This window comes from Periplaneta americana, chromosome 12, assembly GCF_040183065.1.
Source record: "Periplaneta americana isolate PAMFEO1 chromosome 12, P.americana_PAMFEO1_priV1, whole genome shotgun sequence".
NCBI classification, from domain to species: Eukaryota; Metazoa; Arthropoda; class Insecta; order Blattodea; family Blattidae; genus Periplaneta; species Periplaneta americana.
The window spans coordinates 69,639,960-69,657,436 of NC_091128.1; the positions used below are offsets into that span (position 1 = coordinate 69,639,960).

The window sequence follows — 17,477 nt, forward strand, 5'->3', positions numbered from 1 at the left end:
AAAACAGTTATATTACCAGTTCTATATGGTTGTGAAACTTGACTCTCACTTTGAGAGAAAAACAGAGGATAAGGGTGTTTGAGAATTAGGTGCTTAGGAAAATATTTGGGGCTAAGAGAGATGAAGTTACAGGAGAATGAAGAAAGTTACACAACGTAGAACTGCATGTGTTGTATTCTTCACCTGACACAATCAGGAACATTAAATCCAGACGTTCGAGATTGGCAGGACATGTAGCACATATGGGTGAATTCAGAAATGCATTTAGAGTGTTAGTTGGGAAACCGGAGGAAAAAATACCTTTGGGAAGGCCGAGACGTAGATGGGAGGATACTATAAAATGGATTTGAGGAAGGTGGGATATGATGGTAGACTGGATTAATTTTGCTCAGGATAGGGACCAATGGTGGGCTTATGTGAGAGCAGCAATAAACCCGTGGGTTCCTTAAAAGCCATACGTGAGTAAAGTGAATAATTGCGAAGAATAAACACTGAGAAAATGCGTGTTTTATATGAAAATGAAGAAATTACACTAGGTATACGAGGGCTATTCATGAAGTAACTTCCGTTTTATTGTAACAAAAATGGCAATGTGGTTACAGAATTTGTTTAAAACAGTTTGAAATTACAAACTTTGATTTCTTTTTCTGCATAGTTTCCATCTAAATGGAGACAATTGTCATAGCATTTAACGAGATTTTGAATACTGCAGTCATAAAAGTCTCCAGCCTATGATTGAAGCCAACCTACGATGCTGGACTGCAACAATTCGTCATCTCAGAGTGCTATGATGCAGGTCACTTCTTCATATGTATGAAAAGGTGGTAATCATTAGGCTCCAAATCAGGACTATATGGAGGGTGACCAAACACTTTCCAATTGAAATTTTGTAGTTAGTATGCTGCGCAGTATGTGGTCAGGCATTGTCTTCCAAAAAAAAACCATCCCAGAGCGCAAAATGATGGATTTCAGCCGCTACAGTTTTTGCCACAAAAAATCATATTACCAAGCATATCTCACAGCTGGTGAGATTCTGAATTAGAACACACATTTTGAACACACACAGCACTCCAAGTATCAGCCACACAGTTCTCTCTGTACTACTGCTCAAAGCAAACTGAATCACGCAACATTCACTGCAAAGATAGCATTGCTATGCCGATTAATGAAAGCTCTATATGAAAACGGACATTATTTTATGCCCTCGTATTACCTGGCTAAGTGGACTGTTGACCTGGTGGCTGGCAGCATTGGCGTGAAAGGAATAGAAATAAACAACAAGCAATCAGTACACTTATCTACAACACTGCCATCTTTGCGTATTTTTCATACTGTTGCTTTATTAGGGTGACCAGATACACCGATAAAAAAGAGGACACAAAGCTTCGAAAAGGAGGACATTATTCGAAAAAAGAGGACAGAAAATATGTACTTAGATTTAGGCTTGGCTTATATTATACTTCATATTACGTCAATATCTATTTTATTACAAAATATTTACAGTACAGATTTAGGCTTATATCATACTTAAAAGTATGTTAATATCTAGTCTATTTTATTACAAAATAATTACGAAAAACTTAATAATAATAATTTTACAGTTAGCTACATACAAAAGTCAAGGGAACTATAATTATTAAAGATAACAGAAAATATATATTTAGATTTATATTCTCTCGATTTACAGATATTTGTGAGCATCGACCATAACAAGGAGGAGCAAAGAGAGTTATTATCGTTGGCAAACAGTATATTCCATTGATACTGCTGCCACCTACAGGCAAATTACTTGAAAGTGGCGTCAAATCAGATAATTTCAAAATATCAGGCATACATGTTACAAAAAGGAGGACATTTCTTGATTTGTACAAAATCTGCCCGGACCCCGGACAAAGGCCTAAAAAGGAGGACATGTCCGGACAAAAGAGGACGTCTGGTCACCCTCTGCTTTACTAATGCGTAACATTCTGATAGACCTTTCTGTCAGTTTTTTCCTAATGATATCGTGACACTTTTTTCTTCTCTACATTGCAAAATTTTTATAACATTGCATACGAGTCTTTGCACTTGATGAACACATTGTGATTCGACCAGGCTGTGATGTATTGTGACTGTTTATATTTACTGTGCACTCATTTCTCACTCAGTAGTGTTTCTACATTTTATCGCAACATGGCAGGTCTATAATGCATGTAGCCACGTTATAAGAGTGACAGCATATCACATTTCATTGTTACATATATCTGTTGTCTATATAGAAAAAAAATAGGCATTTACACCTTCATTTCTTCATTTAGGTTATGGTGATTCGAGTCCAGATTCTCCATCAGAAATGGGAGTGGTGGCTGATGGAAAATATGTTTATAAGTGGGTTCAGGAAAGAGCGAAGAAATCTCCTTTGTATGTATGGGGCCACTCTCTTGGCACAGGGTATGTATTTATGCTCTATAAATACCTTATTTTTTTCACATTACATTCACCCTTACATCTGTAGTTTTTCAAAAGCAAGAGGTGGTTTAAATATTACATTTTATTTTAATATTGGATATTCCGAAACTTTATCTTACTGTACTTCTGAGAAGGTATGGTATGTTTTAAATGTAGGCATTTAGTGGTTTTATTAACGAGTTTGGTTATTTGTTTGAATTTAATGTTAATTTAAATTCTGTTAGAGCAATGTTTTATCATTTTTGGTTTGTGAAAAGAAACAGTTCATTTTTTTGAAACTCATATCATTGAATTCATTCAGAATTATTACTAATATGGGCGGAGTTTTCAACAGTCTTTTGACGATTTCATAGAGTTAGCACATGCCGTCTTTTTAATTTCTATAAGCTTGTAACAAAATTTAAGAATCTTGTTTGGTTATGGATTCAAGAAAATCAGGAAGGTTTCATGTGATAGCAGGTGAGTTGTTGCTACTGAAATCCTATACGATACATAGTTTAGGTGATGTGAACCAATATGGAAGAGCTTTAAGATGGAATAATAAGTGCAGTTAGAGTTACTGAACAATATTATTCAAATATAAGGAAGGCATTGCCAGCTTTGTTAAGAACTTAGAAATGATCCCAATACGTTTTACAACTACTGCAATTCAAGTGTAACTATGTTTGATCACCTCTTGGGGCTTTTTGAAGACAAGATTAGGGGAAGGAATACAGTATTCAATGTCAGGTAACTTTAAATGCTAAAAACAAAACACAACTCCACAATCTATAACACACTATCGATGGCTGTAAGGAAGAGATGGCAATGTTTCCTCTATCTTCGTACATGTGCAGTTTGAAATGTCTCAAGCATATCTGTTGCGAGACGACCATCAGTACAGCATTGCCTTTTGCTGCAGCACATTGCTAAGAGTTGCACAATACTGTTGCAACCAGTGAGGGGCACTTCATTTAATGTTATGGCAACATGTTGCAACAGAATGTTTCGTTGCGAGACAAAATGCTGCATTTGATGTGCACCAGGCCTAAAGAAATTGAATTATTGCCAAACATAGAAAACTTATAATGAGGAAGTATGTGTCACATTTGTGATGCGCATTATTTTTTGTTATGTAAGTGATGTACTTATGTGACTTGGAAAGAAACAGTTGGGTGTATGATAATAACAATTTCCAAATGCAGTAATTGTTTATGATATGAAAGTATCATGAACATCACATTTTTTTCAGTGTGTCATCACATGCCTTGTCGCTACTTACCCAAGAAGGAATGAATGCAGATGGACTGATACTGGAATCACCATTCAACAATCTGCGGGATGAACTAAAAGAACATCCATTTTCGAAGGTAAAGTGCTTTTTGATGTGGTTTCTTGTGGGCTACATTTTAGTTGAATTTGGACAGTCATAGGAATTTTTATTAAGAATTATCTCAAAGATCCTCTTCCCAGATCTCTTGCACACCATTTCATATTTGGGGAACAAATATTCAAGAGTTCAAATAAAGTTAAAATGTCGTGTGGTACAGTGATTGATTTTACAAGTACTATGTTGAAAATAGTAAATTCAGAGTTACAATTTTCTATTTCAGATGTTGACACATGACAGTGTTGTGTTAGAATTAGATTAATTGCCTTTTAAATTGAACTAATTAATGCATTTCAGATCTTTTCACCAGAAAGATTGGCTTCAAACACTGTTGTCCCAATGTGCACTTTGTGGCTACATCAGTTCCTTAAACTGTAATAAGGTTCAGAGGCTAATACAATTTTTGCTTTCTCCTTATGTGTTGCTATAAAAAAATCTTTTTCGATATTTTACAGAAATAAGTACACATTTACAGCATCATAGATGACGAAAATGTGGTTTTGGATGTATCGTGTTTGTTCTCATTATTTCTCCTAAAGAATTTTATGGATTTTGCTCATATTTATTATTTACGAACCAGTCTATCAGAGAATAGTGCACTTGAAATACAATTTTAGTAAAAAAAAAATGAATGGGTATTTTTATATTTGAAATCAACAACACACAGTGGAAGTTTGGTTATTTGAAATGAAATAAATATGCTTAGAATCTCATAATAGATTCTTAATATATTGTAATATCTAGTGTTGGGCAAGTCCATGGTCCAGCCAATACAGAGGCTTTCTCAGCTTACCCTGGTTCCTCCTATGAAATCCCAACAATTTTCCTTCATTATGAGTGTAATGTATATTCATCATCTGTGGTGCACTCTGGATAGTTTCTGACGAACTAAGTAGTCTATATTTTTCTGTACTAGTGACATCTATTCATTGTATGCTTTGTACTGCACTATTTTATTACTACTATTAGTATTATTATTATTATTACTATTCTTATTTATTATTATTATTATTATTATTATTATTATTATAATTATTATTATTATCAATAATTGTCTTATTTTTTATACTTTGTATGTCTCATTTATTTTGACCTGCTGTTCACATTTTATCATGCTTTCTCCTTTCCTTGTGTATGTTATATATTATGTCTGATTTCTACTTACTTATTGTTTACATTTTATTATTATCATCTTAGTTATTATTCAGTTTTGTGTGTAAAATTGTAGTGTACTTTGTAAATTTGTAGTGTTTTTGTAACGCAGTTTTACTCCTGGTTGAGTGTTAGAGAAGGCCATATGGCCTTAACTCTGCCAGGTTAAATAAATCATCATCATTATTATTATTATTATTATTATTATTATTATTATTATTATTATTATTATTATTATTATTATTATTATTATTATCTATGAGATTAGAGACGGTGGCAGTGTATGAGTAGATATTTTATGTGAAATTGTGCAAAATTAATGGTGAGTGTGTAATTTGTTAATGAAGACAAATAATTCTAATGTTAGGAATTAAAAAAAAAAAATGTTTTTTGTGCAATTCAAAAAACGAACATTTATTTTTTTTTCATTTGGATGCATAATAAGTGATTTCATTTATGTATGTTTTTTAAATTATAGTTTAAAATATAAGCTACTGGTATAAATGAAAATATTATTCACGACATCATAAAAGAACTGAATTGTTGCAAAGTGCGTAGGATTTATCATGGAAAAAAAAGTGTCATCTTCGTGCATTTATGATTCCAAACAATTCAGACATTATGTGACGTAATGAATTACACTTAGAAGCTAGCTTACATGTCAGGCAGTCTTTTCTTATAGTCCATAAAGCCTAATCTGAGGGTTTCTATTGTTGAGTCCCGTCTTACTGTATACTTATGTTTTGGAAGAGCAGAATGTCTCTTTAATAAGTCCATCATAATACAAAGAACAGTGCAACAGGTTTGCTTGTATGTATATGGCTAGTAAAAATAATGTGATTTGTTTACCATTCAGCTTTACAGGCAGCTGCCATGGTTTGAATACTTCTTTGTGGACCCAGTTGGTGAAAACAAGCTTCTGTTTGAGACGGACAAGCATTTGGGAGTCATTAAAGCACCAGTTTTAATTCTCCATGCAGAAGATGATATGGTTATCCCATTCCGTTTGGGCAAAAGGGTATGTATATTCATTGTTTGAGATTATCAAGCTGTCAGAATACCATATTCCTCATGGCTTATATGTATTGGGTCAAATGAGTCGGAATATATTAAGATTTCTAAACAATTACTAGCATTTGCATGAATAGAAAACTTAAAGAATAAGTTATGCTTTCGGTAGTGTATAGTAGAGTTTGTAATTTTGTGGACTACATAATTGTATCGTTAAATTGATTACAGTCTATAGCAATTAATTGAAAACAATAATCGAAGTTTTATTTTTTAAGTTTCCTTCTCTCGCAAGGTATTTGAAAAATCTGTACGGTTCTTTTTCATGTCCATTGTCAGTGTCAGCTAATTTGCTGTCTCTCAATCTATGATTTTCTATTTAAAGCTGAAACTATTATTTTTAACTTCATTACAAGATGATATGTAGCTTATAATAATAATAATAATAATAATAATAATAATAATAATAATAATAATAATAATGTTTTATTTTCGCTGGCAGAGTTAAGGCCATAAGGCCTTCTCTTCCACTCAACCAGCCTTAATCAATACAATACATATTTAAATTACGAATATTTACACTACACTTAAAAGGTTCTCCAGCAATATTCTTCAGTTAAGTTAACGACTAGTATACTACATATTTATTTAAATTTAAATAAACCTATAAGGTAAAGTAGTAACTTAATTTATGAGCTAATTTAATTCAATCAATTATAATTAATTTGAGATAGCTAGTAAAATGATGAGAATTAATTTAATATAAGCTTACTAGAACTATGTTACAGGGAGAAAAAAAAAAATATATATATATATATATATATATATATATTTCTATAATGAGAATATTAATGTAATTGCCATTAGAGGTTTTGTAAATCTATTTTATGTGCATAGAATAAAATTCTCTACGACTTCTTTTTTTTAAATAAAGCACTGATATGGAAACTGTTTTTCATTATTTGTGTGTTGCACATCAATGAATAAAATATACTCTAAATACAGAGAGTCGCAGTGAATCTTGATGTAATATATGTCGGCCAATCAGCAATAAGACTCCTATGCCACTGCTTTTGTTTGCCACCTCTAACATTCGGCGCTGTTCTGTTATGGATACATTAGCAGTGTAAGCTTTGGTGTTATCATACTGAAAATACTTGGTGAAAATTCTGCATATGTTAATTCATCACATATTAGACTTCACTTTTGTATTAACATATAATTGGAAGTTCCGTCAATAGCTTATATATTTTAAAAAAGTTTTATTAAACTTTATATATGGACGAACGTTTTTGCTTGAATATTGAGCATCTTCAGCAGTGGCAGCATGTGGTGAAGAGGCAAATATCGATAATATATCCATTCCGATTTTTCCATGTAACAAAATATAAATGTTGAGTTTATAAGAATACTAGTGGCTTGTGCAGCAAATGCTGCAAGCTAAGTTCATTAGACGTTCAAATAAACATTTTTCAGATTTATTTTCAATGAAGTATACCAGACATTCGGAAAGTTACTTGCTTCCATAACAATACTCTCAAGCCAATACTAAAGAGAACCACGCATATAAATATCTACACCACACCGCCATTAAATATATGAAAAAGACCCAACCCCACTTGATTAATAATTATAAAAATATTTGATTTTTAATATTATTATCTTACGTAAGTTTTACAGCTTTCAGTAACATATACTATATATACTATATAGCCGCCACTCAGTAAAATATAGAAACCAAAATCTAATTTAAGTTATTCTTTACATCTACTTATATAACCCCAAAACGTTTCACTTTCATATCATCAATATAGGATTAATATGTATAATTAACTACAATAATATTTCATTTCTAATGGTAATAATGTCATCAAACCACCTCAAGTTTTGTAGTTTTTAGTATCCAATACACAGCTGTACCCAGAAAATTACACAACACAAAATCGAACCTGTAAATTATTTTTTTAGGAAGTTAATTTTTTAATAACCAATTTAATTTGAGCTCTAAATATGTCAGCATTCTTGCAGATCATGGCCTTCGTGTAATGTTGTTTACTGTAGTATGTGTTTTGTTTTATTTTGAAATGCAACATGGCCGACTTGATGCTCGCTTTGCTTCTCCTTTACAAAAAAGCGAAGGAAATATCAAGTCGGCCGTGAATGCTATTAGCTAGTTCTCAAAACTGACGACAGACGGATTTTGAAAAATAGGAAAATTATGTTTAAAAATTGACATTTCACTGAAAACTCTATTTTTTCGAAAAACTTTGAGTTCCAAGCTTCAAAATGAGGGGTCATTTATTAAAATCCGTCCAGCCGTTTTCCCGTAATTTCCATTACCAGTTCAAATTATATATATAGATTGGTACCGTATTTACTATTTATGTATGATTCTTAACTATGTTAAATATAATAATTCTGTTTAAAACAGCTCAAGAAGTACCTATCTATCACGCATAACTAAAAAAAAGGTAAAATGCAGGCTCTAAAAAAAATTAAGATAATTTCCTAGAACGTGCCAATAACATAGCAGGTCCTTGCAGCTTTCGTACAAAGGAAATTAGTGAAATATTGGGCATCCAAATCTAATAATGGTTGTTCTAATTTAATACAATCCCTCGAGTATGAACAGTACCCATAGAGATCGAGAAAAGTGTGAAATAGTGTAGTTTAATATTAGTACTAAGCAATAATGGACGCTTTCTAAGAAATTACCACAACATTAAAAAAATCAAAACTCACCTATTTCTTGTAGACTATATCAATCCTCCGTTCCTTAAGATTGGCATCCAATATTGTGTTTCTATTTCTTTCAAATGTTCTGAGTTGTAATTGGCACTTCAAATGTTCTTCACTGTCTTTATGCTTATTCAACCCACGTGTAATGTTTTGAAAATCATAGAAACATTATGCATTCCACACACCACTTCTTTTACTTAAAAGTAAACAAAACCAACAGAACAGTTTTTTAAACAGAACTACTGCATAACTATGGGAACTGTTGGTACCAAGATTCTTTACAATGAAGGCAATAGGACTTACCGGTTTTCTTAACTTCTTTTTTAGTACACAGCTTTATCAAGTCCTTTGGCCGTCCGCAACTTAACACATCCCTTTTATCTTCATCTTTCCATCTATAGAATGGAGTTTCTAATAAAATTAATACCATATCTTTGACTGGAAACATGACATAATGTATAATAATTATTATTATTTATGCACGCACATTTAAAACCACCAACATTAAGCTATATAACGTACTAACAGAATATTATTTGCCGGGAAAATAATTACACACTTACAACAATAAAGAAAAACACGCCAGTCATACTGCAAACTTTCAGTAGTTATAGCTTTTGACGCCAGACAAGTTGTTTGAACAGGCAGCAAATTTCTCACTGTGTGATGTTTCTGTTTTAAATGGTCTGTAATTACGTATGCGGTGACATCAGGTTGCCATGGCAACAGATGCTGAAAGGCATTCCCATGTCTAACTCGTCTCAGTGACACTAGTACCATCTAGCAACGGCGTGTGAAACTAATAGCATGTTGGTCATGCAACCTCGCTGCTTACTCATGTACAAGTTTTACATATTACACAAACTAGGTTTTCGATTAATTTATTATTATTATTATTATTATTATTATTATTATTATTACTATTATTATTTTATTTTATTTTTTTTGCGAAATAGTTGAAGTGCCACTTCACTCTCTTCACCTGAATAACCACCACTGATCTTCAGGTCCTACCGTTTATAATCATGCTGGTAGTTGATAAATTGAAATTTACATGACATGAAAGCAACTGTTGGAGATACTGTTGACTCGTAAGTACAACATAAACTTTTCAATCCACAGAATACGCATTTATAAATCATTTTTAAACAGAATATCTTCATACCTTATTAAATAAAATTAACTTATATTACAGAATGATACCACTTTACAAGATGCCCTTCAAGTCAGAACATACGCAACAACCATGACAGTTTCTTCTCTCAGTAATGCATATCAACAACATTATACAATTATAATGTAACATTTTTGTAGAAATTGATATATTCAAAACTTGATTTTAACTATTCATACGAGACATATAGTGTCTTTAACATTAATAAAAAAAAAGTGTGTGTATGTGTTTTTTTTTTTCCACTACGAAATAACACACAATTCCAAGGTGTAAAATACACAAAAACAAATGTTTTAGCTTTGGATGATTCATCTGCATGTTCTCTAGTTTTTAATGTTTTTAGGTATAAATATTACATAATGCACTTTTCAACTCATTTTCTCAATTTATTGATATATTGTCATACTACAATACTGTCCAAATCTCCTGCTGTTTTGGGCGTGTCCACTTATACTGCAGTAGCCAGTAGCAACAGTGCTGCTTTGCTGCGTACAGACATTCGTTTACGCTGCTTGTAAAAATAATACGTGCACTCGGACATGTTCTTTGTGACAGGGTCTCTACATGTGATTAGGTTGAATGACATTTTTCTGAATGTATAGAAACACTAATCTTATTTCTACACCAAGCGGTTTGTATTTTATGCGTCTTAATTGTGTTCCAGATGATTCATGGTTTTTATGGTCTTCCACAAGTAATGTTTACACAGTTGCGTATTGATAAGAAAGTCTTTCAAAACTCCAAGACTATTAACCATAAACAGCACCCATAGACCAATATAAACACCTGAGAAAAATAATTATAAAACGAGAGCCGAGAACGCCAGTTCTATTTCTGTTTGTGTTGTGTGTAGGCGTTCGATGTGCTTTGTGTCTGTGAGTGAAATCAATAATTCGTTTGTAATAAATAATCATTTTCTGTGTTTTCTTATCAGTTTATTAATTAATTAGTTTATTAATATAAAATTCAATTATGTCGTTCAGCAAGGCCAGTACTAGTGAAAGGAACAGATCCAGTGGATACAGTAGCAAATTTCGAATAATTGTATTAAGTTTACAATTTCTTCAGAAAATACCCGTCTGAAGAAAGTTGTAAAAATCTTAACTTTTCTAAGTGTCAGGAACTAACTGTCAGGCGTGTTCAATAAGTGTATCAACCATGTCACATATATGCAGAGAAGTGCAAAATTGGAAACACAGAGTGCTAAGAAATTGTTCGTTTTACCTAGAAAACATATTATTATACCTAAAAGAGTGACGAATTTGTATGACACCATTTCTTAATTCTATGGTAAAAGAGAATTCCCCACAACTAAGAACTTAACACTCTTTCTGAACGAAAAAATAGGTAACAGTGTTTCTGTTTCTTCCACTAAGAGATTATTGAAACAACTTGGATTCTGATACAGAAAAACTAATGATGAACGTAGATTTTTAATGGAACGAAATGATATAGTTGCGGCCAGGTTGAAGTTTTTGCACACAATGCACCAATGAATCAGGCGACACTCAGCTTATATTTTACCTGGACGAAACATTGGTGAACCAGAATCATACAGCAAAATATGTTTGGCAGGTCTCATCTGGAAATGGGTGTCTGAAAGTGCCTGTAGGGAAAGGAAGCAGATTAATATTACTTGTCACTTAGGATCGGCAAAAACTGGTTTCAATCCTGTTAGCAAATGGGTGTAGGTCTAAAAGGACTAGCGATTATCATGAGGAAATGACGTCAGATTCATTTCCTGATTGGTTTTTAAACAGGTTTTTAAAACTTTTTAGAAGAAGGCAGTATAATTATAATGGACAATGCACCATATCATTCTGTTTGCTTAAACAAAATCCTCAATATGTCTAACAGAAAACACGAAATCATGGAGTGGCTGGAAGATAAAGGCATTAACTTCTCTCTCTTGAAAACAAAATCTGAATTTTTGCATAGAGTGCACCCTTTCAAAAGTAGTGATAAAATATACGAACTTGATCAACTGGCCATTGAATGGAGGCATGAAGTTGTGAAGCTTCCGCTGTATCATTGCCAATATAATGCGATTGAACTTTTGGGGGCCCAGGTGAAAAGGGAAGTCACTAAAATAAATACTACCTTCAGAATATCAGACCTGAAAAAACTAGTTAATGACGAACTTAATAGCCTGACTAGGTTAAACTGAATTGCTTGTGTGAAACACACAGAAAAATTGCAAGAAGAGGATTTCACAAATGAAACAGGATGTCAGAACATTTTAGAACCAATTATTATTAACTTACAAGACAAGAGTGTCACATGATAGTGATGACAGTGATATTGGTGGTGGTGGTGGTGGTGGTGGTGGTGGCGGCAGTGGCATTAGCAGCGGCTGCTGTGCTATTTGTGTTGGTGGTGTAGAGGAGGAGGATACACCATTGACTTTTCCCCTGATATAGCATACATCACTTTAAAAATATGCTTCTTTAATATTTATTTATTATTTCATGAATACATTATTTGTTATTGAGAATGGAATCTGTTTTCAACGCCGGCTGCTCATCCCTCCCGCCAGATGAGTTTGGTGGCACACATCATCTGCTCTGTATGTTTGACAATGTTCAGCTTGCACGTTATTGGCGCTTGTGAAACATGAGGAGATTTGGACTCCACTGTAATTATGTTTACTGTATAAGTGCAATGATTTGTGTTACGTGTATATCTTAATTTGTTAACTATGAGCATGATAGGATGATCGTTGGACCTGAAGATGTTCAATATTTAAGCAAAAATATTCATTCACATGCAAAATTTAATAAAACCGTCTTAAAACAGATAAACTATTGATGGAAATTTCACTTATATGTTAATATATGATATGATATATTTTCGTCACAGCACTTCTTTACATGTAATAGTGCACCTCACATTTCTATATCCAGTGCCACCATTAACATATTATTACAATAACACATTATTTGCAGTACACGTCTACACAAATACTCCCATTTACCTTTTTATTACTTGGTCTAATTTCCCCTTCAGTATTTCTCCTACATTTCATTTGCTATTCTCTATTTGTTCATTAATCCAAATATATCTAATATTATATATTACTTTCAAACCCCCTTTTTCCTCTAACTACTATTCACTAAAATCTCAATTTCACATTTTCTCTATATTGAATTATTTGTCCTATTTGTTCTTTGACCTTTTATCCTATCTTTCTCTTATATTCATTTACTGTTCCATTTTATGCTATCACTTGTTCACTTCTCTTAACCCTTTTTCACTATTTTCTCTCATTCCTATTTGCGCTCACTTTCACTTTCTCACTATTCCACTTACACCTAATCCTTTCACATTATTCTCACTTCCTATAAATACTTATATTTTACCTCTACACATCTGATTGTACACTTCCTCTCTCCCCTATACTTCTCGATCTTTTACAATTTCACTTTACTTGCACTTTTTGATCACATTCCCACATTTTTTAATCATATCTAATACCTCTCCAATATCCTCAGCTGTCACAGGTTCTGTCCATTCTTTACTGTTCGTCTCTGCCTTATTTCCATCTCTGTCTTTCTTTCTATTTATTTCTTCTTCTATTCCTCTTTTATTTTTCCCCCCACACTTTCACTTGCATATACTAGATTTACACTTACACTCGTACCCTTAATCTTTTCACTACTTTCTTCCCTATCACTTCCTGACTCTTGGCTTCTCTTTTTATCGCCCCTCGCCTTTTTTCAAGCGCCCGTGTTCCTTGTTCCGTTATTGTCAGCATTCCTTCTGGAGTGCGCTAACCTTACTGCCATCGTATGGAGACTAGGAATCCGCTTACGCTGCATGATCACGTTACTGTTTTCTTCTCCTTGCTGTGCCATCTTCTTTACACTTCCTCGTACGTCAGTATATGGATTCCTGAACTCTTTACTATTCACTCCTGTTACCATGTGTTGATCTGCGACAATCACTTGTTCCGTCCTTGAAGTTGGGATTATTTTCTTCCACCATTCATGCTCCTTCCCTCCGCTTATGTAGCTAACGTCGACTGTATGTTGACTTCTTGTTGCTTCCCTCTGGAAAGTTGAAATATGTCCACTGACCTCTTTCGTTCTTCTCGTTAGTCCAAATTCTGGATGATCTTCATTCCTCAGGCAAAATTCCAGATCATACCATTTTCCGTTCACTTTCAGTTTATCCTCGTACATTTTAGCAAAGTGACTCTTCGCCCTCGCTGCTTCATGTAAGGTAGTAGCTGTTTTCTTTTATTTCTTACTTCAAATGGCATATCTGTTTCCACTCTCACTCCTGAACCACAGAGCCGTCCTAGGTTATTCAGAATAGCTTCTCTTACTTTTGTATTCTTAAAGCTCAAGAAGATGGGTCTTTTAGTGCCTTTCCCTAACCTGTATGTATGGTCGACATGTTCTTCTCTCAACTCTATATTAAAGATCACTTCACATAAATCTCTCACTTTCTCATAGGTATCCATCTCTTTTTCCTGGCCCCTTTCTTCGACCCCGAAAATTATTAAGTTATTTTTCCTAATCTTGAGATCGTAGTCACTCATCTTCTTTAATTTGTTATTCTCTGCCATCAACTCTTCTATCTTTTCACTGATGTTTTCTACCTTTAGTCTTAAGTTTTCTAAAGCCTGGTTCTTCATTTCTACTTCTACTTGATTCAAGCCTGCATTATTATTCCTTTCCTCTCTACTTAATTCACTTACTTTATCCTTTCCTGATGTCTCTTTCTGTAACCACTGTTCCATCTTCTCTTACTGTATTCTTCGCTTCTTCCTTAGGGCAATAGCCTTTATACTGTGTTAGCGAGTTGTGCACACGCGACTGCTATCTCCGGCGTTCTGCTGTAAACTGATATGTTAATATAACTTGACTTATCGGAATTACAATGTCTCTAAAATTATTTACTTTTGTAGTTGTATGTTAGAAAACATTAAAATGGGGAAATTCATTCCGGATCGATTTTCTTTTCCAATGGAGCTAGGTTTTATCTGCATGGTCATGTTGCATCACGTAATAACAAATACTGGTCAGCAGACAAGCAAAGAATTGTGATTTAGATTGCACTGTATGATGAAAAAGTAGTGTGTGATATGCCATCAGTGCTTACAGAATTATTGGGCCTTTAAAAAAAAACAAAAGTGTGAGGTACATAAATAGGGCTGCCAGATTTCAAAATACAAAACCGAGAGACACTATAAAATTATGGTGGATGAATAAGAAACATTTTGTGAAGCTGTATGGACATGGTACAAATAATGAAGACAGTAGGTCTACACTCGCACATGCTGAAATATCAGTAATAAGTGAAATAATAGGTCAACATTCAACTAAAGTTTCATTTGACTGCTGGTGCTTAGGGCCGGCTTTTCATCCTTCACATTGCTGCAGTAGCAATACTTCTCTGACCAGTGAATCTCTTCTACAAATTTGCTGTGTTGGAGATTAACTTATAGGATTCTGAGCATGAAACATTTCTGTAATGCGCCTTGAGGGTAAATATTGATTATGTGCATTTCGAGACTATTCTTCTCAAGAGTTCAAAGAGAGTTTATAAGTGAGTAAACCCTCTCTATTGAGGCATTAAAACCTGGCAAGGTAAGAGAAAAAGTAATAAGAAGCTCATTTCCTTTAAAGCTGGTATTTTCTCCCTTAAAATTAGACGTCATTTTGGACTATCTCTCAGTTACGGTTTTGTCAAAAAAATGTTTCATTCTCTCATTTTCTTTTCACTTGTATGCACTTCAACATGGTTAAAATCATCACAAATGTCATCTTCATGTGTGCTAACTTTAGGAAGAATTTTCTTGATCTCAGCAGTGTAGTCTTTGTATAAAAAAACGTCAATGAAATGCATTTCATTTTTGTAAACACTATATTTTCGTCCATTCACCAATGTAGTTTGCTGCTGTTGAGTAAAAATTTGTTATATAAATCTGTAAATTTTAAACATTGCATACTCGATAATAGTTTATGTTTTGGAGGAAAACTGGGACATTTGTGTCCCGGACACTCTCTTTCAGGACAGATGTTAGAAATTCAGGATTGTCCCATCTAAACTGAGATGTCTGACAGCCCTCTATATGTCACATTTTATGTGATGAATTAATATATGTGGAACGTTTCACGACATTTTTCGGCAGGATAACACCACTGCAGAAGTATCCATGATGGAATTTTTTTTTGTTAAGTCTATTTATACATGCTTTAACATCTGTGATCATGTCACGTATTTAGGATCTGAGGATATGCCGGTAGATCGTTGTTACTATTATTGAGTTCCTATTTCTTTTGTGTGTTATAGATGGCTTGTGTTCATATAACTGATTATAGATTTTGATTAATGTTTATGTTATTGATGACTGAGGTGGTGATGATTAATGTTTATGATATTGGTGATTGAGGTGGTGATAAATCATGGTATGTAAATTTCCAATCCGGCATTTGCCTTTGTGACTGAGGGAAACCATGAAAAATCCCAGTCAGATTGGTCGGCCATGTGGTTTGAACCCAGGATCTTCCAAATGCGAGTCTCAAATGCTACCATCTGAGTCAGCTTGCTCGGTTATGACGGAATTGTGCCAAGCACTTGTGGAAACAAACTCGCAGTAGCATGGAGTCTTACCTCTGGTCAGCCGACATTTATTACGTCACTGTTCACTGAGGTTCTTTGTGTTATGTTAAAGTGTGTTAATGAGTAACATAAATTTTCTGTTCTAGTTGTACAACACAGCTCTTCAGATAAGGCCTAAAGATGCCGGTCCTTTAGAATTCGTTCCATTTGACAAGAAGCATAAACTTGGACACAAATTTATATGCAGATATCCTGATCTACCACAGATTGTTGCGTAAGTAATTAATTATTGATAATGTCTAATTATATCTCATATGACATTTTGTTCTGTTGCTGGAATAAGAGATACAGATCAGTTGACTCACGTCAGATTCTTGACAAGGAAATGGAAGTTTACAAGATGGACAATCATTAGTAGCCATTGGAGCACATGCACAATTGGCTAATGGAGATTCGATGAGCCTGAAATTTGTTTCGCCTGAACAGACACACCTAACCATTTGGTAAAGATTGAATCTATGAAATTGCTCTTCTGGTGGCCATGTTTCATATTACCATGAGCAAGTAGTCAAAATCCACTGGTCACAAACAGAAAGTCTCTGCAGTATTACTGTTTCCCTTCATGTTGTGTTCAGCAGTGGCTTTGTGCCATGCTGCACACATAACCAAAGAGTCCTACTACTTTTGTGAACGGCTATTATTCACTTCACATAAGAGTGAGGATGGAATGGGACAAATGGACAGATCCTTGAAGTAGGTGATGATGATAGATAATTGTAAAGTATTTCAGCTTTATATATAAAATATTTTACTTTTATTAAAAGAAAATTCTTTTATTATATTTATGCATTTATAATACGCACTTTCTTGAAAAAAATGTCGTCATGAAAACTGGGGTAGGCCTATATATTATATTCGCACGCAAATAGTCAACAGATTATTTAAATTAATGCTCAGTTTACGCTGCAAGATATACTGGAGACTGCTGACTGAAACAGCTATTGCAGTTCATGTTTT

At 33.7% G+C, this 17,477-nt stretch overlaps 1 protein-coding gene across 7 annotated transcripts in view; it reads left to right on the top strand.

The window, feature by feature from the left end:
- The window catches only part of LOC138710541 (lysophosphatidylserine lipase ABHD12), a 105,188-nt gene that overhangs the window by 67,455 nt on the left and 20,256 nt on the right, over positions 1–17,477 (top strand). For all 7 annotated transcript variants that reach the window (XM_069841508.1, XM_069841511.1, XM_069841512.1 and 4 more), the window contains 4 exons: positions 2,298–2,430; positions 3,680–3,797; positions 5,826–5,987; positions 16,607–16,734. In XM_069841508.1, coding sequence (XP_069697609.1) covers positions 2,298–2,430; positions 3,680–3,797; positions 5,826–5,987; positions 16,607–16,734 — 541 coding nt within the window. The remainder of the gene's footprint in view (positions 1–2,297; positions 2,431–3,679; positions 3,798–5,825; positions 5,988–16,606; positions 16,735–17,477) is intronic.